The sequence below is a fragment of the Falco punctatus genome (genome assembly GCF_963210335.1).
Source record: "Falco punctatus genome assembly, chromosome: 4".
Classification (NCBI taxonomy): Eukaryota; Metazoa; Chordata; class Aves; order Falconiformes; family Falconidae; genus Falco; species Falco punctatus.
Window position 1 is genome coordinate 18,957,448 of NC_137583.1, and position 23,322 is coordinate 18,980,769.

Consider the following 23,322-nt stretch of genomic DNA (forward strand, 5'->3'; position numbering starts at 1 on the left):
ACCTGATGCCGAACTTGCCTGCCATGGCACTGCTGTGAGCAGAGGCCCTCGGCCCTCTCTGTCCTGCAGGGTGCTGGGGTTTGGCTCTGGGGTAGGTTCTGAGAAGTGTGACAAACCTATATGGGCTGGTGTTCACCCACCTCTGCAAGAGGCTAATGTTCAGGTGAAAATCCGCAGGGCAGACATGTACAAGGTGCAAGTACTGGAAAGGGAGGAAAGAGTTTGTGTACAACAGAAGGAAGCTGTAAGTTACCGTACACAAGAGCATAAGATGACAGATTTTGCTTTCAGATCTTTTTTTTTTTTTAAAAAAAATTGTCCATTCTCTTTCTTCACAGGAACTTGAGATGCAAGCTCGGGCACACGGACTGTCCCTTGTTCCATCTACAGGCCTTTGCTCCCCAGATATGGTCAACAGGGTCATCAAACAAGAGCCAGTGCTGGACAACTGCAACCAAGACATCATGCCGCACCACACAGACCTGTCTTGCACTACCACCCTCGATCTCACTGACGGTACCATCACCTTCAGTGACAACCTCGGAAATGTGACTGAACCAGCTGGCACTTACAGTGTTCCTGCAAAAATGGGATCCAAACTGGAAGATATCTTGATGGACGATACCCTCTCCCCTGTCGGAGTAACTGACCCGCTACTTTCCTCTGTGTCTCCCGGAGCATCGAAGACAAGTAGCAGGCGGAGCAGTGTGAGCATGGAGGACACCGATCACGCTTGTTAGCATATACTTGGCACACCTTTCATAAACTGCTTTGTTTCTTGATCAGTAGAATAAATAATTTACCTTTTGTAGAATTTTTTGATTTTTTTTTCTCCTTGTGCTTCATCAGTAGCCCAGTGTGTGTGTGTGTGTGTATATATTATATATATAGGATTTTTTTTAGAATTTTTGTGAAGAAACTTGTATATTCTATTTTAAAACTACCAATGCCTCCAAAATATTGTACAGCATATGTACAGTATCTGTGAACTGGATTCGCCAAGAACTTTGAACTGGTCAAATCTACTCAAAGCAATAGAATTACAAATGAAGAGTCTGTTTCTACTGGGGGGGAGGGGGGAATCGTAGAATTGTAAATGCAACCTATTTACTTGGAAATAAAATGTAAAGTTAAAGAATGTAAAGAAACCAAAAAAGAAAAAAGTCCTATTTGTAATTGTATTAATTGAATAGTGCTGCCTTAAAGATACAGTGTCCCTCAAACGTTGGTCTTTATATGACAAGTGTTTAGGGAAAAATACCCACCTTGCTCTACTCAGAATACAAACAAACAAAAACAAGAACAAAAAAGTGTTAAGACATCCTGATTGTGTTGATTGTGATATAAAATGCTGTTGCTGAAAATTGCAGGGAGATGTGAGTCTCTTTCTCAGAGTGCTGTTTAATTTTACTCTGAGCTGATTTGGGTTTTCCTTTTGGTCATGGTTCGAGTTCTTCTCTTAGATTTTTATTTTGTTTTGTAACACGCATTGACAGTTTGCCAACTGTAAACCAAACAGGAGCACTGTAAGTTGCTATACACTCTTTGGACAAAAAAAATAATTGGTACATCTTACCAGCTGGGCACATTATGTTGTACATATCTAATTGGCTTTATTTTTTTTAAATTGCATTGTACAGTTTATTTTGATTTGCATGGATTCCTTAGTTATCCTCAACTTTTTGTTTTAAATATATTTGTATTTCATTTGTAAGATTTTTGCCTCTTAATATTACAACAATTTTTTGACATTTTTAAAACTCATTGAAAGTTTTCTGCATTCTTTGTAAACACTTGAAAGGAAGCTTTTATGCAGGGTTCTGTGTTTTAAGAGAGAATTTGAGAATATTTTGTATATTACAGTCTCACTTTGAAAATGTTTTTAAACGCATTTAAGGTAGAATACAAATTTAGATTAGGTAATAAAACAACTCTGTAGAGAAACTTACATATTTATTTTTAGTGATGCAGAAAAAAAAGTAGTAATATGCTTGGAAACATAACTATGTAGTTAACATACCCGTTACAGTAATTTGTGTTTTATTTCAGAACTTGGGCTAACGTAAGAAAAAAAAAAAAAAGAAAAAAAAAAAGAGTAAATTACTGTATCTGCAAATAACTGTTACTTGATAACAATGTTATTAATTTTTAACATGCAACAATGTTGTAAAAGTAGTTCGGTGCATTATCTACTCAAGTGTAGTCCTATGCAATAACGGTAGTTATCCTTGTATTATATCAAGCCTAGGTGTTTTACAGAGGTGACGTGGTGTTACAAGCTAGAGGGACTGAATGGATTTCTCAATAGCAGCCTACAGCTGACTCGCGAGCGGCAGGCAAGTGCATCTCGTTCAGAATGAAGTGCCTTAAACTCTAGTTGTAGTCTTCCTCGACTAGCACTGACTGAAGTGTGGCATAGGAGAGAGCTTTAGGGTGATGTTTTATATAGGATGTTGAAGTGTGGCATGGTGCCTACGTATAGAAAACAAGAGCTTCCCGTTCTCCTTTGTGCTACACTGGAAATTACATAGGATAAGTGAGACAGTTAGTGACTTGAGCGCCAGTTTGGCAGGCGTTGTAAGGAAATCTTGGTCGCAGCAGTTAGTGTCCAGAAATCAAATGTGAATTGGGTAGTGATGGGACAGCCAGGGGCACGGCGGGAGCTCCCCGCAGCCTGCGGTGTGGCTTGCTGAGCTTTCGCCCACATGTTTCCCTGGGGAAGGGTTCTTGAAGTGTCCCCTGCCCGGCACCGCTCCTCCCAGCACTGGTGGCGAGGGGCTGGGCAGGGACACGGCTTGCTGTTACGGTACTCCGGGGTCTGTGTTCATGTTGCTCTTTCTGTGGCTGTTGCTGGCTGCGCCCAGCCATCTCCGTTTCTGCTTGCGCAGCGAGCTATGTGTTAGCATTGATGCAACCACTGGGTTGTGGCTTTTTTCTTTTTTTCTTTTTTTCTTTTTTTTTTGGAAGGAGGAGCTGGAGTTAGATTATAATGATGCCTCTTTCCCCCCCACCCCCCCAGACAGCTTTTGGGAATGTGACTTTCCAAGGGTAGTGAAGCTCTGGCCCAGGGCAGGACCCGGGAGCCTGCAGGTTGTGCTGTGGCCCTGGGGCAGGGAGATGCTCCCGTTCCCTGCAAGGCAGCTGTGCCAGGGTTGGCTCCGAGTATGTGGGTACAGGCTTCTGGTGCTGCTGTTTGGCAATGGTGACGAGGAAAGAAAACCAGGGCTGTGGAATATTTGTAGCTGTAACACAGGGCTGCATTACCCTTTGCCATTAAAATGGGACAGCCTTGCAGCATTGTAGAACAAGATCCAGGTGCGCACGCTTGGGTGTAGTAACTGAGAACCACTGAATATATTGAATAAGGCTTATGCTTTGATGCCCGCTCTGGGCATTCAGAAATCGAAGTCTAGACTGTGGCATATAAATATTTTTTTTCAAGCTTACGTGAAACCACTGGTACTTGCTGACAGCTATGACTTCTGATTTTTGGCTACATGCTGTGTAGAGATGAGTTGGTGTTCAAGGAGACCCGTGACATCAAGAGCTGGATTTCTTGATGAAAGTCACTGTGGCCCCAGCAGCTGTGTTGTGTGTTCCCCGTAGGCTGTGTTGCTCCAGGGTGTCATACAACTCGGCTGTGCCCGACTTGCTCTTCACCCCATGTTTCCTTAGGCTACAGGCCCTCCTCTGAGTTCGCCCACCCTTTGAATGGAAGCATGTTGATGCTGCAGTGGGGACACCTCTAGGAGACATGGACCTCCAGGCAGGGGCTGACTGGAGATGTCTCTGCCTATTTGAGCATCGTGGAATGTGTGGCCGTGATATTTTACAGGGAATCAATGGCAGGGGACAGAGACAGCAATTACAGGCAGGGTTTGGCATGAACTAGGTGGAGTGAGATGGGCAGAAATCGTTGCCCAGTGTGATGGTGGTTTGTGTGACACTGGGCCAGGTGGCTTTCCTGAGCAGGTGGATGGGATACCTACCAATTCTCACTTTGCCAAAGCCATGCAACAAGCAGGAACATGCAGAGTACCATGAAGTTCTTCCTTACTGCTTTTGGCCTATAAAGCAATATTTAACTCTTAAAACCTGTAAAAGCAAAAAGAAGGTACATAAGGAAAGCACAAAGCACAAAATAATGCACTTACATTTATGTTGTTTGACATAAAATGCACTGGGGGGGGGAAGCTGATGTTGATAATAGTATAAATACCTATATTTCTTGAAAAAGTAACATTAATTACTGCCTCTTGCTATGATGCTTGGTACTGTAATGTTGATATTCATCTGCTGTTGACTGCAGCAATAATTTGTGTATGGTCCATAGCACTGTAAATTATGGATCAGTATTAATGTATCCAATGAAATAATTTGAACTGTTGTTCTTGATAGATGGATTAAAGCATTTGGTTTTTCACATACGTCTGTGTAAGCTACTCGTTTTCTGTCTAAGTGAATCTTGTTTTTCTGTGCTTTTGAGGTCCCGGCAGTGCTCCTGTGTTTGTGACTTGGCGATGGACATGTCCGTGTTCCCGACGTGGTGTCAGTCAGCATCCCTGGTTGCACCAGAGCTGTCCGGCTGTCTTTGTATTGTGGTAGCATGGTGGGGACAGAGCGATGGATCAGGCCCCACTTGGCCTTTGCCAATACGCACTAAAGTGGATAGACCCAAAGCTTACAATCCAGTGGAAAGAACGGAACAGGCAGACGTGGAAAAATATCATTGTCTCTGTCCCCTCCTATGGGCTCTTGCCTTCTGCCTCCTTCCCTTCTCAGAGGGGTGTCTGCAAAACCACCCCGGCTGCGCTGCCCTCCGCCTCCCACCAGCTGCCCTGTGCCTGGCACAGGCTCGGCGAGGCTTCGGGATACCTGCACCTCTTTGTCCTGCTGTCCCGCCTGCCAGGTCCCGCCACGCAGGAGCACCTCGCTGCCTTCTCCAGCTGCACACGGAGAGATGCCAGTCCTCTCTCTGCTCACCTTGGGGTCGCTCCTCTGTGATCTCCACTCACCCAGCAGGCAAGCAGCTGCTCCTGGGCTGTGCTGGGAGCTGCCGCTAGTGCTGGTTAGGAACCAGATGGGGTCCTGTTTTGTCTTCCCATCTTCATCACTTTTCCCTGTCTCTCTGTTGCTTTCATCCCTTCTAGTCTCGTTCTTCCACAGGCTGTCGTTTACTGTGCTCACAGCGTGGAGTCCTCACCTTCTCTGTGGACATTGCTGCAGCAGCAGTGGCGATGCTGTATATTACCTCACGGGCTTTAAGCCCTAAATACAAACAACATAGTTGTTTTTTAATTTGGCCTCCCTCTTGAAAATCTGATACCTGGTAGGGGTAAAATATACTTAATTCATTTGCAGTTAAAAATAATTAGCTGTCCTGCATCACTCAATTTAAAAAACAACAAAATAAAAAATGCTGGGCAAAGCTACCTGACTCTGCTAGGAGTATGGCAGAAAAGCCCTGCTCCCTTTTTGTAGAAGTTGCCAGAGTTAAAGCTTGTGTTTCCAGCAGGCTTTGTAATGATTTCTTTAGGGATTCAACACTGTAATAGAATGTGGCATTGTAGTACTGCAACAAGAAATCTGTTTATCAGCAGCCTAGGATGTAATTTCTTATTTAAGTTTGAGTTTTTAGATATATTTTGGCTTTTCTTTTGGTCAGTTGTGCAAGCACTGCTTTTTGGGAGTGAAGCTTACTGTCAGCGGGAGCTGCTCTGGGTTTCGGCTGGGTCGTGGGGCCCACAAGGAGCAGGAAGAAGACCCACGGGGGGGTAGCGGCTGTGAGCAGTTGCCCTATGTCTGTTAGCACAGAGGTGGTGGCAGGTCTGCTTGGAAGCCTCTTAGTTCCATTGGACAAGCCTGAAATGTTCTGTGCAGGGTAAGAAAGTGATGTTAAATATAAGGCTGGTGATGGCTGGTGGGCTCTGGTTTGCTGGGAGGTCCCATGACCAGTCCAGGCTGTGGTGGCACAGCAGGATGCTGCCACCATGTCACCACGTCATGCCCTCCTTCCGAGGAGGCAGCAGGCTACCGGGAAGGGAATCGTGGTTGCACTGTCTCAGAGGGTTCAGCAGCAGCTGCTCCTTTAGCTGTCTCACACAGGGGTGGTCCCAGCACTGCATGGTGGTCGTACTCTCTGTTTCCCTCACTCCTTGTTTACAGTTGCAGCGGAGCAGCTTGAAAAAGTGTCCCTGACTTATTAAAATCAATAAGGCTTAGAGGATGCCAGCACACAGGTTAAATGCATGCACACTGATAGTTGCAGTTGTCTTTGCCTGTGATCCAAAGCACACTCTTCCTTGGAATTGCTCCGTTTTAAACTAGATTTGTGAGAGTGACTCTTTAAATAGGCAAGTGTTGAGGCTCCTGTCTCCACCGAGGCCTGAAGCTGCATTTTCTTCCTTTTCACAGCTTCCTTGCCTAGATCACAAAGGAGCAAGGTTTTTGTCCATCTCGGGCAATGCTGAATGTGGGCATGTGTTCCCATTTGCAATTCCCTGGAGGGAAGGCAGCTCCCAGCCCCTGTGCTGTCACTGTCACCCCCTCGCCGTGCTCCCTGGGGCTGAGGCAGTGGTGTGCTCTGCGGCCACAGAGAAACCGGTTCGTGCCCCAGAGCTCTACATGGATGCTGGCCAAGGGTTGTGTGAGGCTGTGAGAAGGTTGCTGGTGCTCGGTAGGATGAGCCAGGGCATGCAAAGCATTTAATATAGAATGCTCTTTGAATGTATTTATAAAAATCCCCAGGGGGTCGATGAACATGGTGGCACGTTGTGGAGCATGTCTCAGAGGAGCTATGGGAGAAATGCTCTGTGCCCGCTGTGTGTGTGTGTGTGGGGGGGGTGGGCAGGGGAGCTGTACTGGGGGGCTGCGGGATAGTGTCAGAGGGACTGGGAGCTGGGCACATTCCCCCAGCAGTCACCTCGCTGGGCCGTCCGCAGGCAGGGCAGCTGCGGTTATTTTGGAAGGCTGGGCAAGCGCCTGGCTCTAGTGTGCAGCCCGGCCTGGGAGCGTGGCGCTCGCCCCGCGGGAGCTGGGCTGGGTGCTGGCAGGGGCACCCCAGACCCCCAGGATGCCCTCTGGGCTCCGAGCGGGATTTGGTAGATGGGGCACGCGGCTCCGGGGACCCCGGGCTCGCTCCAGTGCTTTGCCCGCTCTCTCGCTGTTCAGCAGTGCCTCTCCAGAGCTCGCCGCTCCCGCTGCCTTCCTCCTTCCCACCTTCCATCGCAGCAAGTTAAACGTTAATTAAAAGAGCGGGGAACAGCACACTCTTGTGGGGCTGCATCCTTCCCAGCTGGCTGCGAAGCTCTGACAAGGGCAACCTTCCCGTGGCGGGCATGGACCCGCTGCCCTGATGATTTTGGCTGCGTCCCAGCGGAGGTGGCATCCCCATGGCACCGCGTTGGCTCCATCCGGGCACAGGCCAGCGAACTCGCCTCGCTCTCAGGCGAGCTGGGATTTAACGCTGTCATTTGCAAACTGTTTTCTCTGAGCGCAGCGTGTTGTTGGTACCGGCTCCCAGCAGACAAGCACCGAGCAGCTGAGCACGTGTTGCACTGTATGTGGAATGGGGCCATTGCAGCACTGTTTGTTTAGCTACTTTAAATACATTTAGTCAAATTCTTTTAGTGTCTTCAAGACCTCTGCCCTGATTCTCATTTTACATTGGGTACACAGAACATTACTATTGACTGGACATGAGTAATAACTGCCTGGACAGTCCTTTTATTACTTACAGAATGGTTTGGGTTGGAAGGGACCTTATTTAAAAATATTAGAGCCCATAACATTTCCCTTTTTTTTTTTTTTTTTTTTTTTTTCCTGCTGAAAAGTGGCTTGAGAACGGTCAAATAATAAAACAATTTCTTGTCCCCTGACCACCAAAGTAATTTTGTTCAAACAAATCCATGAAGAATTTGTGCTGCAGAGAACCCAGCTGGGTCCCGTTCAGCTTTCCGCTTTTCTCTTTGGAGTAATGTGTCACTGAAGGTAATAGGAAAATAAGCAGAGATTTTAGGTCTAATGATAGTAGTTCCATTTGAAAAAGCAGGAATTAAATAAAAACTGAATAAATGGAAAAGAATTAAATTCTTGCTAGACACACAAAAAAAATAATCCATGCACTGCAAACAATAAGGTGTATTTTAAAAAGTCGCTGTTTTATTAATAACACTTTTCACCTCCTTTCCTTGATCTTTCGATGACAAGCCTGGCTGAGGCACTTTTTATCAGACACTGAAGCAATTTAGCTGCTGTCATATGCCTTTTTTGATACACACGTATTAGTCACACAGCCATTTTATGTTCTTTAGCATATTTTAGTATATAATTAAAAACGTGGCTGTCTGCTACTAAGCAACCAAGCACGTCAGGGGTTGATTGTATTCTGTCACCGACAGCAGAAGGAAGGGTAAAAAACAATAATCATGTGTTCATTTTTCAGTCTTAATTGTGCTCCAGCTCCTTTGATATGTTGTTACACACACAGCCTGGCTCCTGAAGACGGAGGCAAAGCCACTGTGGGAACAGCTGGCAGGTGACCCGCAGACACGTCACTGTCACTGATAGCACGTCAGTCCTTGATGTTGGGCTTTTAACGTGCAGGTGTGGTTTTGCGACTCTTCAGCTGGACCCTGGTACGATGCTGCTTGGCTTCCCATGGGACTGAATGCCTTTGGGCTCCTGAGAGTCTCCCTGGACATTTAAAATGAGCAACTCAAGCTGATGTTTGTCTTGATTCTCCTCCCTGTAAGTAGGTGGGAGTAGGACTGCGGCACTGGAGGACACTGTTGGCAACCAATAATCCTGTGCTTCATTCATTTCTAGATTATGATATGAAAAATGGCCCATCCAGCTCCTGGAGAAGGAGGTAAACAGCTCCCGAGTGTACCCAGGTGATCACTGTAAACTTTGGGAAAGGGAGAGGAGCACCAGAGCTACAAGTGTCTGGTCCCAGGGCACCTCCGAGAGGTGGCCAGCGCTAGGTGGGACGAGGGGAGCACGCACCTCCCCTCCTGGAGCGTGTTGGCATGATGCCCCTCAGCACTGCTGCCCGTGGGGCTCCCCCGCACCCCCAAGGAGTTCAGGTCCTCACCTAGTCCTGTAGTCGCACCGTCCCCTTCTGTTTTAGAGAGAGGCTGACAGTGCAGGTGACTGCCCCGCAGGTGGGAGTGATGCTGCTGATTCAGCCGGCTGAATGAACCAATGTTTGATGGTCTGGAAAAGGGACAAAATTTCACTGGTACCCTCAGCCACAGGCTTATTTAGCTCAGGGCTTTAGGGGTTGATTTCTGTGGGAAGAGGTGGCTCTGAGGATGTGCTCTTACGCTGTTTTCTGCGAGGGCCCTGCGAGAGGTCTGCTTGGTAAGGTGGTACCATCTGTGTGAAACCCCATCCTGAAGCTAGAGAAGTGCCTGGCTCTGGGGAAGGGCCAGGGAAGTCTCTTTTCTGTGTACTTTTAGGCACATCTTCTCTAGGCTCAAGAGGAAAAGGGATGTACTATATCAATTCTATTCCTCCCCTCTCCTCCAGTGCCTTTCTGTCTCTCTAGCACGTGCAAAGGTACACAGGCATGCACAGCAGGCAGCAATGGAATCATTAGTTTGAAAGTTTTTGTTTTAATAGCTTTTATTACTTCAGTAAAACAGAAGCCAGCACATCAGCACAAACTAGTATGACATAAGGAAAAAAAAACCCAAACCCGCCCTAAATAATTCAAAGGCTGTTTGTTGGTTGTGATTCCTTTGATTTAACCTCCAGGGAGAAGGATGGCATTACCTTTACATTTTTCCCAGCCAGCATCTGATATATAATCTGCTCTGAGTCTGCCAGGGTCCTGAGACATGACACTGAGGCTGCTTGAAGATGATAAACTTACTTGGGGTCCCCTGATTTCCCTTGGTTTTCCCTCGCTGACCTTATTTACCCGGAGAGCACTGAGATGGGGAAGGAGCCCTGGCCGGCCAGGTGTGGGGAGGCACACGGCAGGTTCTCCGTGGGGATGCTCCGTGGGGATGCCTGGGTTCTGCAGTACAGCCTGGAGCTCAGCTTTGCTCATAGGCAATGCTGATGCAAATCGTGCTGTATCGTCACACCAGTGGCCTGCAGGGGTTACACAGTAAAACCACCACTATGCATTTTGTCAGCAAGATGAGTCTTGCCAGCATGTCCTTAGTATTTAAGAGTCCCTAGACCTAGGAGTGCTGTCAAGATACAGCTTCCATCGCGCTTCACAGCAGCAATGTCTGCTGATCTGTGGCTACCTGATAGTGCCTGTAATCTCTGTGGCGTTCCCTTACCCAGGGAGCAAAGGCTGGCAGCTGCATTTCTTTTTTTGCTAGTTGGAATGAGCTGAGAAAACAAGAAAAACTCTGAGTTTCAAAACCAGTGAAGGAGATAACCCACTTCAAATATTTTCTATAGCGTGGAGATTTAACGTGGTGCTGTCAGGATGCCCCGCTTCTTTTACGTGGTCTGTGAGCCAGGTACAACTACTGACTTCAGGGGTCCAACAACAAGCAATGGTGGGACTGAGCTGTGCGAGGCCATGGCAGCCCCCAGGTTGGATTCACAAAGGAAGAGCAAACGCCGCTCACTTTGCCCAATGGAGACAGCTTGCTATGAACTACGCTATGGGTGCTTGGTTTCACTTCTGAGCAATCACTTCTTGAACACTAATCAATTCCCTTCCACACAAAGCAATTGAGTAAACCAGGACAGATGCCAACAGTCGTCTTGTTCCATGCAGCTCTGGGGGGTAGGTGGTTTCACAGGTGCTGCCTTATCTTGTTGAAAATTCAGTCCTGCCCACTAATTTACAATGTTAAACAACTCCATGTGTGGGGCAGGACCATCAGCTGGGTCTCGCAGCTCTCAGACAGCAGCTGGCTCTTCTTCCAGCACCGTCTTGCAGTCCCTGACCCACAGCTTGTATGCTCTTTCCAGGGTCTCTTCACTAGTGTCATTGAATATCTCTGTAAAATAAGACTTGTAGTTGATAAAGTGTACAGGAAAGATTTTCCTGCCTGCATACTCTGACTCACTAGGGGGGAGAATAGCTCCTCCAAACAGTTTATGGGAGTCTGTTTTCTGGTGAGTGTGTAGAAACTGAGCTCCATGGGAAAAGTGTGAATAGATACTGATGAAGAGATCGCAACCTGGTCCTGTGCATTGCTGCTGTGTTGGGGGTTTGTTTGTTTTAAATCTTACGAGTAAGAGTGTTTCACCCCAGATACTGAACAGATACTACTCAGTTTTCAAGTATTAGTTCTAGGCACAGTAATACATTAAATTCCTTTTGCCAAGGATTATTTCACAAATATTTTCAAGTATAACAAAGGAATGGTTTTTCCCTGATGACGTTGCTGGTTTGTCTGCTAGAGCGCTGCGTTTAGACCCTGGTCTGCCAACATGTTTGCAAAGTGACTTGGTCAGTCATAATGCAATTAATTAGAGCTCAGTCCTTAACTGTTCTGGTGGTTACACACAAGAGAAGGCTTCTGTCTCTGGGTGGGCTTATCAAGGTGTTAAACCCAGAAATGTACAGCTGCAGAGCTACAGGGCGCATTTTCCAGCACGTCACTGTGCCGGGATGCCCGCTGCCCCCCAAGTGCCCGCTCCTGGTGCCCCTCGCCGCAGTACCTGCCACGCCGAGGCCGGTGGGGAGAGGCATCCGGGGCTGCCCCCCGCTGTGTTTCAGCCGCTCCACCAGGGCTCTCTTGATGAGGGGCCAGCTGCAGCCGCCGTGCCAGACCGGCAGCTCCAGGCCCCTCATGCACTGGATGATCTGCTCCTTCTCCTCGGCGCTGATGAGTCCCCGTGTGTGGGCGACGTACGTCATGAATGCCATGTCCACGTTCACTGCTTCTCCGTGCATCAGCGACGGCAAAACCCTCTGAAATGCAGAAAAGACAGGTGGGAGAAAAGGTTTCAGTTGACAAACAGTAATTTTTTTTTTTTTCCTAAAAGTGCTCCTGAAAATTGACATTTAACTCACAGCAGCAGAAGTACAGATTTGCTGGATGTTAGCTTCTTGTGAATTATGGTCTGCAAAGGATGATTTATTTTATGTGTGGTGAATTGCATGTAAAATCGCCCATAGGGATCAAGGATCTAATTCTCTTCCCATTCAAATCACTGATGACGAGCACCATGGGATGGAGGGAAGAATTCTGCATCTTGCGTAAGGTCTGGTCCTCCCCCCTCATTCCTCAGTGGCAATTTCTCCCCAGTAATATGGGCTATGGTCTCCACGCCTTTGCACTGTTACAGCTCATGTGGGTTATTTCTAGTAGCTTCATTGAAATCTGGTTGTCTTCGTGCTTCAGTAAATGCCTGGTAAGCAGCAATAACTGTCCTGTGGTCTGAATAGGAACACGGGTGCAGGTGTGGGTGGAATGGGGCAGGGAAAGGGGTCTCTTTACCCAGCAGGACCAGGCTGGATGTGTTGGGTGATCTGAAGGTAGCATGTGCAAATCTGAAGTGTAGCTCAGCTCCTTTTGCACAAACTTCATGCTGCTGATTGAAAACTTTTTTTTTTTTTTTTTAAAAAAATAGATGTTGCAATATAAAAGCTGTCACTCACCATTTCCAGCTCTGGGCTTATAAGGTGACCAAAATCAACCAGTCTGTCCAGGTCGTCCTCCCAGAGGTTGGGAGCCAGCTCTTCCAACATCGTTTCAATAGCAATCCTGGTAGTCTGCAGTGCAGCATCCCTGTGGTCAGCAGAGCCACTGCAGGACTGGAACTTGGTGTCCAGCAAGTATTTTCCGTGGCTCTTGAGCAGGTCAAACAGCCCTTTGTGTTTCATGAGTGCCATCTAGGGCAAAGAACAGAAGAGGCGAGCAAAAGTAATTATGTGATCCTTCTATGTGCTGTTGTAAACGAGTGTTTCAGTAGGCTGGACTATAATATCATGTTTTACACTAGCAATACCCGCACATCTGGTGCAAAGGCAAGTTCTGCCTCTGCAGCCTGAAAGAGTATTTCTGTAAACACACTTCCTGGTTAGCATGTGTTTGGTGTATATCCAACAGATCTCTAGGGAATGTGACCTGGTGGTGTTACACATTGTCAGGTATGGTAAGTGAAGATGTATGCAGAAGGCAGTGCGGAAATGCTCAGTGGGGCTTTGGTAAAATGACAGAGGTGATGGGGGCACTGGTGGGCAAGTTCCCTTGCTACTGGGCAGCTCTGACCACGTTGTGCGTTTCCTAGAGGCTCCAAAAGCCCAGCAGATAGTTTGTAACAAGCTCCGGCTATTCGTGTGCCTGGCAGGAGAATCCCGATGGTCTCAGCCAAACGGTGGCCAGCCCAAGGGCAGGAGAGCGATCCCTAGGATTACCCTCATCTAATCCCTGGGATTGTTCTGTGGGCAAGGGAAGGTTAGGAAAACACCACAATATAGAAAATATGAGGGCTTAGGAGTGGTTTCATAGTTAAAGTACGTATTTTTTCACCCCCCTGACTTGGGCATTAGCCCTGTCCTGCAGTCGGGAATGGTGACCTGCATGTTTCCCAGTGCCTGCCAGAGACCTCCAGTTATGGGGAGTTCCCACTGCCCAAGCTCTGAAAAATGCTACTGATGAACTCATCTCCAATAGTAATAATACTCTTTAATGGCTTGAACTCTACTTTATCAAAAGTTTTCAAAGCTCTTCAGGCATAAAACCATTTACTGTACACTTTCCAGGTAATTTTAGAAGTAGAATTTGACTCACAGGAGATTGATTGACTACACTCAACATACCCAGAGAGGTAGGTGCAAATGATCTTGCAGATTATTAATCCCCAGTATAACGAGCCTCAGATTCTCTGCCAGCAGTTCATTTTAGAGTGCTATGGATCAGCCTCAACGGGAAGATGTTTTCTTCCCTGGTTGTGCTGTGTCTATGTCTGGCCTTGAGTTTTGGAGTTTACTCCGGAGGGTTAGCACTAGGCACTGTGTGTAAGGAATATTCAAACAAGTTCAGCAGCTGTAAAGAGCTGTGTAAGCTCAATGACAGTTAAAAGTCCCTGTGCAGCCTTGATGGTCCACCTTTGTTTCTGTATGAGGTGGTTTATACAATGCCATGGATGTGATGGACATTTTACCAGCATTGCAGCCTTTCAATACTTAGAGGGGACTTATAAGAAAGATGGGGACAGACATTTTAGTAGGGCCTGTTACAATAGGAGAAGGGGTAATTCTCTAAACTAAAAGAGAGGAGATTCAGGCTAGATATAAGGAAGAAATTTTTTGTGATGAAGGTAGTGAAACACTGGAACATGTTGCCCGGAGAGGTGGTAGACACCCCATCCCTGGAAACATTCAAGGCCACGCTGGACGGGGCTGTGAGCAACCTGATCTGGCTGAAGATGTCCCTGCTCACTGCAGGGGGTTTGGACTAGATGACCTTTAAAGGTCCTTTCCAACCCAAACCATTCTATGATTCTATGGGTTCAGTTTTGAACACTGCAGTTGTAGAAGTTCATACCTTTAAAATTTCACCAAGGCCATTGGAGATGTGTCGCCGAGGAATGCTCTGAATGAAGGATCTATCCAGGAAGCTCGCTACTGGGGGAGTGTAGCCCCCCAGCTTGTTCTTACACTGCAGAAAATTCACCCCGTTCTTTGCCCCCACGCTGGCGTCAACATAAGACAGCAGGGTGGTGGGGACCCGAATGTAAGGGGTTCGTCGTCTGTAGAGCGACGCGGCCAGTCCTACGATGTCCAGACAGACGCCGCCTCCGATGGCGATGATGGGCTCGGTTCGCCGGTCAATGCTGAAGTTCTGGACTTCTTGCAAGATGTTCAAGACGAGGTCCATGGATTTTGTTTCTTCGGTGGTAGGCAGGGCAAGGATTTTGTGCTGAACATTATTCTCTTCAAAGTATTCTCTGACTTTGGAGCCATAAAGTTCATCAACGACTTCATCTATGACAACGAAGCGCCGCAGCTTCCTTTTGCCGCTGGTGGCTAGCTCTAGTTGCTGGGGGTCAGTAATGTGACCCCAGAGCAGAGTAGTGTTAGAGGGATCCAGAATATTGTATGTTTCTACCACTTTGTAGCAAAAATAAATGGGTGCTTCAATTGTCCAGGAGACACCGCCTTCCGAGATGCATTCACCTCTGGCAAGGATCAGAAAACACTGTATGAAATCACCGTATTCCTCTTTTTGTACTTTGCGTGTCTGAACTAGTTTAAGGATGTAGCCGGGAGGTGGGGAATGTGTGCTCTCCTGCCCATGCACAGGGAGCGTGTGGGGCTGTGAGGGTGGGACGGCTCTCCTGGGTGTCAGGGCTCAACTGCTTTAGTACTGGAGAAACACTCCCATCTCTTAGTGAATCTTAGGCATCTTAGGGCATATGGCTGAATTTCTACATGGTGATGATAAGATAGAGAGCAAGAACAGCTGGAGCATGTTGTTCATGGTGGAAGTTGAAAACCCCAGCAGAAAACCCCAGACCAACCATTTCATCTGCTACACAGGGAGTGGGGAAGACATGGTCAAAATTTTCCAGAGTTTTTATGGAGGAAACATCCTCTGCTGGGTATATCTGGGCGATAAGAGTTGGTTTATTCATGTCTGTCTACACACAGCCACACACCCACATATAAAATAGTGTTTCTACAATGCTCCAGTTGAAACAGTGGATCTCTCTACCTCGAAACAGGTATGGTAGAAATAGGAAGTGCTCCCAGACAGGGAAAGAAAATTATTTGAGGGTTGGGAAGATGTCCATACTGGAGTTTTAAAGGATAAATAAAAGCCTACAAAGCCAGCATGTAGTAACTATCTAAACCAGTGAAGAACACAGCCCTATGACACAGTTATTACTTCTATGGGGCAGAGTGGGGCAGGGGAAAAACAAGTGGCTTTGTTAGTTTGTTGGCAATCAAGAAAGGAAACTGCTCCCCTCCACCCCCCAGGAAAAAAAAAAAAAGCAACAACAAAAAAAACCCAACCCAAAAAAACCCGCAGAACATGCATTTTAAATTAAAAAAATTTCAAAAAAACTGCAACATGCATTTTAAATAAGACTTCTTGAGCTGCAGTTGGGTAAAAGTTGAAACTTTCTGTGAACCTTTGTTGGGTTTGTTTTTTTTTTTTTTTTTTCAAACAGATTTCCCTACATGCCCGATTTCTTTCCACATGCCTGAACTTTCTCTTATAAGTCTAAGTAGATGCTTCTCTGCTTTCTTTACCAAATTGCCTCTAAGTCTGTCCTTAACCTTTTTTAAAGTGTTAAAGAAAACCAGTCAGGATTTATACCTTCAGGAAAATTTTTCTGGGCATTTAAAAGGCACTATTACAAAAAGATCACCACGTACATTGTAATGCATCAAGTATATACCTTATAGCTGTACTTTATCTGCACGTGCATCTGCCTCTGGCATGTGACCCTTCTTAAGAGACAGGCTGGATTTGAATATTTGTTGGTGGAATCATTTTCGCGTGCCAGATGGCACAACTAGCACCCATTGCAACCCCTCTGCTGTAGGAAAATAGTAGCGAATTTGAGGCTGAACATACCCTTGTTGAAGCATATGTCAGCTGAGGGTGTTTCGGGGTGTGCTCTGGGCCCTAGGTCCAGCCTGCTATGGGCTGAGGTCCAACAGCCTGCCTTTGGGTCTGCTAAAGTCCTGTTCTCTCTGCTGCAGCCCTGCCTGAGCATCGCTCCTGCACAGCCACTGCCAGCACTGGTGAAGATCCCTCTGACCTGACTAAGAAAAGGATTAGACCTGTGACATTAAAACCTGAGTATGACAAATGCTAGAAAATGTCTGACAGGCAAAACATCGCCATATTAAGGAAGTCCTGCATCACAAATGGGGGTCCATGTGCTCATGAAACAGATTATTCTGTAATTTAAGGATAATTAACTGGACAGATGTAATACCAGCAAAGAACTGCATGTATCCCCGGGGGAAATTTGTCTCTCTCCTCTGTCTGAAGCAGCACTAGGTGACTTCTACGGTTTGAGAGATGCGTTATGGGTTTTGCTCTTGTCAGTGACCTACTGTGTTTGTTTTTTCCATCTAGGCATTTCATTTATCTGTCACCATCTCTATCAATGCATCCTTCTCCCATGCCTGGCCATGAGCTTTTGCACACAAAGATTTCTTGTAATACGGGGAGGGGGGAAAAGCCCAACTGCAGCATTCAGAAGTCCCTGCGTAAGCTTTTCAGAAGTTTAAAGAAACTTCCCACCTACAAAAATTGAGGCTGTTGATAAAATTCCCTCTGTAACTTTGCCAGGTCATGCCAAGGAGAACAGCAAATACCTATGCTGCCATATTGCCCCCGTGTTGAAGCCCACTTTCACAGGGGTGTACACGTAACGGTGGGGTTAAGCTGCAACGGCACATAAAATGTTTTTTCCATCTGAGATACATGCCACCGGGGAGGCGGCCCAGTTTGGCCAGCCAGAGCCGCCCAGCGCAGTCGCCAGTGACCAACATGGGCTCCCATACTTACATTTTCGCTTCGGAGAGAGTGACCTTGTCCTCGCAGTCGGAAAGGGCTTCTCCCTTCTTGATCCGGCACCACGTGCTCTTGACTCGCACCAGCTGGAAGTCTGTCTGCTGGGGCTCCTGGGGCAGGGCGGCCGGCGCCACCGGAGCAGAGGCCTCTTCTGACACTGGCATCTTCCAGAAGTTAAGATCTCCCTGTTAAGGGATCTCCTGTAACCGGGTGCCTTTGAGGTGCTTTTTAAAGCCTCCAGGTGACCAAGGTGTTGGAAGGGGAGGTCTCGTCTCCATAAGGAAGACCAATTACAAAACTAAGATTATCTAATCTAGGATGCATGTGAAGGGTGGTAGGAGCATTTGAAGACACGTGTGAGTACCAGGATGGGGTTGTATAATCAGCCGGTTTTATAATGCTCCAGAAGTACAATAGGAGTGCATGCATTAACTTCCAACATGATGCCCTACAGCAAATTTAAAGTTATGAAAGACAATTTGTGTGACTCTCCAGGACTTTCAGGAACCTCCTTTGCTGTGCGGAGCCTCTGATGTGGCTGTGGCTCTAACCCACCCCTATGGGGTGAGACGGGAGCAGGAGCATGGGGACTGGATCGATACCAGCTGGTTAAACCTCTTTTGAGCTGACATTCCTGGGATTCTCTTGCATTGGGAAAGAGAACGATTTCTTTGTTGTTGTTGATTTTAGTTTTTATGATGGTTTAAAAAAAAACAATCAGAGAGAGTTTATTTCCCGAAGGGCTGTTTGGGGGATGAGCTGAGTTTTGATCCGTTTGCTCAGCCACCTGCCGGGGGCTCTGAGATGCTGAGCTTTCACCGCGGTGCAGTTACTTCAGGATCAGCAGTGTGATCCAGGCAGTGGTATCTGAGCCTTGATGACCCTTGCCTTTTGGGTCCTGTGTTTTCCTGCAATTGTCACCGATGTGTCTTACTGAGAGTATGCCAGATCTGCCCCCACCCCGCAAACCTGGGGTGACCCCATCTCCCTGACCCAAAGGCATGTTGACTCCATAGGGTGGGCTCAGCCAGAGGGATGAATTCCCTTTCTGTAGGAAGGAATGGCGTGGTGGGGGCTGGTGGGGGGCCTGTGCTGGTGACGGCAGGCAGCACCCTGCTCCCCACATGACTAAGGGATGTGCAATTCACCTTTCCGTATGATTTTCCAGCTGGGGCTTTCAGAGGGTCCCAGGCTCAGCTGGCCACAGCAAACACTGCCTTGGCATACAGCTCTGTGGGCTGAGCACAGGGGAGGACCTTCCTTTGATTTTACCAGCAGTGGCCAAAGGTACAAACCCATCTTTCCCACCTTCTTGGCCGTGTTTCTGCAAGCTGTTGTTTTTCAGAAACAAAAATCACGAAAACCAAAAACAGGCGTAAAAGCAGAGGCTGGAAAAAGTGGTTCTTCAGGAGCCTGTTGGACAAGACCACTTCATGGCATTGGAGGCTTAATAGAAGCCAAACTCACTTAGGAACCTACATTTATCTCAAAATTAATTTTGGGAAAGTGCTACAAGAATGAATTCTAAAGCCATGTAGCCCTGCTCCAGGAAAGGGTAATAACTCCTAACATCCAGTTGTCACTGCTGGCTTCATCACCAGATGGCAAAGAGTACAGACTGTTACCCCTATTTGAGAGAAGAGGAAAACAGAGTCATCAGAAGAGAAGCAACTTGCCCAAAGTCACCTCCAAAGCTGGTGGAGGGTGGATTAGACGGTGTGCTGAAGCTCTTAGCCTGTTTACCAAATACTCATCTGAAATGTTAACTCCCAATCCAAACACAATTTGGATTGCTTTCCACAGAGACTGCAGGTCTAATGCAGTTTGTTGTTTACTAAATCATAAGATGGAATAATCTTACATATGCAAGGACCCCTGTCCTTTTCATCTTGTTTATTTGTTTTGATTAATAGCAATCCACTGAGCATTGGGACTTACTTTATTTGCCTTGCTTTTACTCTTTTTGTCCTGTGTGTTTACTTATTTTCCATTTATACTTCCCTGTTCTATTCTGAGAGCATGGAAATGTGTTCTGTTTCATTTTAGAAGCTGACAAATTGACTTTCCAATGTCTGTCTGCTTGCCATAGCTGATGACTGCCATGTCATTGTACCACCCGTCCTGCAGAGGGGCTGCCAAGAGCCTTGCAGCGAAGACCTGCCCCCCCATCCCCCCCCCAGCCTGTTCGCCCCCTCTGCCCAGCCCCAGGCACTCTCGGGACACTTTGCAGGTACGTTGGGTTGGTCCTTGACTGAACAAGCCCAAGGTGACACATCCCATAGGTGAAAGATGCTGTTTGGGTTATGGGGTAGTCCGTGTTTCCTCACTAGCCTCAGTTTGTGTTTCATCTGCATGAAGAGGAGATGGCTGGCTGACCTCAGCTCCATCACATACTCTTTAATTACTTTGCTTTAATTCCTCACCAGCCTTTTCTGCTCCAGCTCTGCTGCAGGCAAGCTTAGGCTTTTGGATACCTTGGATGTTCCCACTGGTTCTTCCTGATGCTGCCCCCAGCCAGTGCATTCCTTGGGACCCTTTGGGGGGGTGGGGGGTGGCAGCTCAGCTGGTACTTGCGTGACACAACCTCCCCCAGCCCATGCAAAGACCTGGTCTCTGAGCTAGACTCCACAGCACAGGGTGCTCCAAATCCCTGCTGTGCAGAGCAGTGGAGACCTTGTAGCTATGGACCACTTGTAGGTAATATATGGTTCAAACTCCTGGGACTTTTTTTGGCCTCATACCTGATCGTTCAGCTGGGACACGTCTGTGCTATGTAACCAGAAGGTTATGAAACTGCCGATTATCTCCTTGAGAGCCAGCAGCTTCCCAAGGTCAGGATGTGAACGTTGCACTTATGTAAAGTGAAGGCATTGAAAGTCGGCTTTTTTTTTCTTCTTTTTTCATGTCAGATGCTGTTGGATCTCACCTGGCTCCTGTGCCCTGGGTGGGGGCAGGAGGGTGCAGCTGGAGTGGGTGCAGCCCCAGCCTGGGGCCATCCTTCCTGCGCAACCTCTCCCTAGGGCTGGGGCTTTACGCAGGTGATCACGGGTGGAGAAGCCTGTCCCCTGGACAGACACCTGAGCACTGCTCTGCAGAGGCAGCAAACCCACGGCAGCATCCTCTGAGGCTGGGGGACAAGAAGCAACATGCATAATCCTGCAGGTAAACTCCCCATGTGGGGTGGGAGCTCTGGGAGAGATGGTGTGACAGGAGGGGGGACAGTGTGATGTCCCAGTCCCGGGTCCCCCATTGTCCCACAGAGATGTGACCTGCAGGCTCTGGGGCTTGGCAGAAAGGAGCAGAGGAAGGGTTTGCTGGGAAAAGGAGTTCAAGGCTGAGCAGAGGAGATGGGTCTGCAGGAGCCTCAAGTAGAGGGAGGAGGATGCACGCTCCCAGGAGGAAGGGGTGGGTGGGAAGGTTGACAACTGCAGTGCCAAGAGAGGTTTGGCTGTTAACTAATTTCTAATGGATTGGGATGCTTGTTTCATAAATATTTTCTTCTGTAGCTTTAACCTTGCCTCAGTGCTTTCTGTGATAGCCACGTGTGCCTGGTGTGGCACACACAGCGAGATGTTTGCTGCCTTTTTTTGCTATTTTCTAAAATCAACAGCTGAGTGTGGGAACGCAGGCTGCACCGCATGGAGGGACTTTGTTCTCTCGCAGCCTGATCTAAAGCCCATTGAAGCTGTTGAAAGGCTCCCCTTGACTGCCTTGGGCTTTGGATCCCACTGTTAATGCCTACCACTTGCCCTTGCTGCACGCAGTGTCCTTTATTATGTATGAAAATAAACGTATGCTTTGCATACTCTCTGCCACTGACTCCAGAGCCTCCCTAATGCAAGCAGAAGAGTGCTGGGGAGCATCCAGCTTTACTATTTCTTTTCCAGCATATGTTTTCCTTGCCTTCCCCTGAAGTTCAGGTAGAGTTTAGCACCCTGGTTCCTGCTGTGAGTGGCAGCTTCCCCACCCCGGCTGCTTCCTCCCCCTCTTCCTCCTCATGCTGCGCCTCCAGCCCTAAGCCACTGCCTCTCCCCATGCTGACTCTGCTGCGGGCTCTGGCACTACTGATGCTGAGGCATCGGCTACACTCGGCTCAGGACTCCCCGCAATGTTTAATGGCCAGGCGGTTGGGTTTGGCCCATGCTGCCAGCCCACTCTTGGCCCCACATGGGCTGTGACATGCCCGTGCCCCAGCGAATGGCTCTGCCCTGGCTCGTGGGTGGTGGCTTTGGAGCCACTGAGCAGCCCCAGATATGCCACAACCATACTCCTGCTTCCTTTGGCTACAGCTCCATCCATACGGTGGGCATACATCACAGGTGCCTTTAATGTATTTGAGTCAAGCAGTAGCATAGGATCTCCTAAATGGCTGCAGTTTTGTGTGCAGGGTTCTGGTGGGTAAGGAAATAGCTCGAGCATTGCATCGTGGTTTCCATAAACAGGATTGCCTGGTTAAACTGCAACAGCTGAGGTGTATTTACGTGCTAAGACAAAGTAGTGAGTGTTGTGATAAGCTGTTGTCAATACCTGAGGTGCCTCGGTGAACATGACTGCTGGAACTATTTGGGACAGTTTTATCAGACTGGATTTCCAAGCGTTTAGCACTGAGTAGCTCCCGGCAAAGCGCTCAGCACCCGAGCACCGAGCCGTCTGGCAGCATGATGTTCGGGTGGCTCAGTTTAATGCTTTGCTGTGGCTGTGAAGGGGAGCTCTTCTGGAAGTCATTGCTGGGGCTGCAAAATAGATCTAGAGGCTGGCAGGTGAAATGAGGATAGCCCAAAAATGGGAACCAAATATCTAGTCCCATATCTTTGGATGTGGCTTCTTTGTTTTGTTTTTGCCAAATCCAGGCTGCTTTCTGAGCTTGTCTCCATGCCTTCTCCTGGGCAGCCCCCTGCAAACACCACAGTGTCCTCCCCTTTCCTGGCTGAGCTCCCCCACCCAAAAAATGCCATCTAAGCCCAAGGTGCAGAATTTAATTTCACTTCTGGAGCAGTGAGTTGCTCCATGGTGCTGTGCTGCCTGCCTGCTCAGGGGACACTAATGTCCCCCACAAGCAACTTTGCCCCCACCTACGATCCTGACTCCTGACTTCAGTATGAACCACAAGTGCCCAGTTTCAGAACAAGTAGAAGCTGCAATCCGTTATTCAGCCTGGTTGTACATCAGGCTGGCTGTGCCCTCAGCATCTGCCGAGGAAGTTACTGGGCTTAAAGCAGCCCTTTCCTCCTCTTTCATGATAGGGCTTGAACTCCTCTGCTTCACACTGGCAGCATTTTTCTCCTCTGAGTGAGGAGGAAACACACACACACGCACCCTTTAAGGCACTAAAAAAATAATGTACAACTAGATGGGAAAGGGAAAGAGATGTCTGTGCATAGGCAGAGCCGTGGAGAGGCACCAGGCAATCTAGTTTAGTGGTTAATATAGTCCAGCAACTTTTCTGGAGTTGCGCAAAAACTAAGCATTAAAATGAACCACTTTTCCTGGGGTAACGTAAAGGAAAAAAAGAAAAATTAGTTCCATAAATTTTCACTGACCTTAGTGCTCAGAGTCTGGAGCGCATCCTGGCCGGAGCCAGCGGCCAGCCCTGAGCTCTGCTCTGGCTTGTTGGGTGCTTGCATAAACGAAGGCAATTCTGACCTCTGCTGTTGGTCCACAGCATCACCAGGCTGCAGAAGCTGCGGTGCTCCCTGAAAAGGTTGTATAATCTTAGGCACAGGGTTGATCTTGGCACGCACCGCAGTGCACTCTCTCCCTGGTAGCACTTCTTGGCGCTTGCGGTTGGTGTTATAACACGGGTTACAAAACAGCTGGAGGTAGATCTTGTTTTCCCCCCCCTTGCATGACAGAGGAT

At 47.8% G+C, this 23,322-nt stretch overlaps 2 protein-coding genes across 8 annotated transcripts in view; one reads left to right on the forward strand and one right to left on the reverse strand.

The window, feature by feature from the left end:
- MITF (melanocyte inducing transcription factor) overlaps positions 1-4,427 on the forward strand; it is a 110,337-nt gene extending 105,910 nt beyond the window's left edge. For all 7 annotated transcript variants that reach the window (XM_080383143.1, XM_080383144.1, XM_080383145.1 and 4 more), the window contains one exon: positions 339-4,427. In XM_080383143.1, coding sequence (XP_080239269.1) covers positions 339-740 — 402 coding nt within the window. In that variant the 3' untranslated portion in view covers positions 741-4,427. The remainder of the gene's footprint in view (positions 1-338) is intronic.
- Positions 4,428-4,921: 494 nt separating this feature from the next.
- LOC308062129 (2-epi-5-epi-valiolone synthase-like) lies at positions 4,922-23,105 on the reverse strand. The gene is made up of 6 exons (XM_080383151.1): positions 23,006-23,105; positions 17,460-17,650; positions 14,475-15,108; positions 12,584-12,817; positions 11,641-11,893; positions 4,922-10,973 (listed from the first exon to the last, which is right to left on the reverse strand). Exons 1-6 carry the CDS (start codon positions 23,087-23,089, stop codon positions 10,873-10,875), a joined length of 1,497 nt encoding a protein of 498 aa, XP_080239277.1. The 5' UTR covers positions 23,090-23,105; the 3' UTR covers positions 4,922-10,872.
- Positions 23,106-23,322: the final 217 nt, after the last annotated feature.

Bases quoted from the DNA above. Each gene is read 5' to 3' on its own strand.
- LOC308062129 (XM_080383151.1), bottom strand. From the start codon at position 23,089: ATGCAAGCACCCAACAAGCCAGAGCAGAGCTCAGGGCTGGCCGCTGGC. The intron at 17,651-23,005 runs GTCAGTGAAAAT...ATCCCTTAACAG, and splicing joins TCCAGACTCTGAGCACTAAG to GGAGATCTTAACTTCTGGAA. The intron at 15,109-17,459 runs GTAAGTATGGGA...GATCCTTGCCAG, and splicing joins ACTCTCTCCGAAGCGAAAAT to AGGTGAATGCATCTCGGAAG.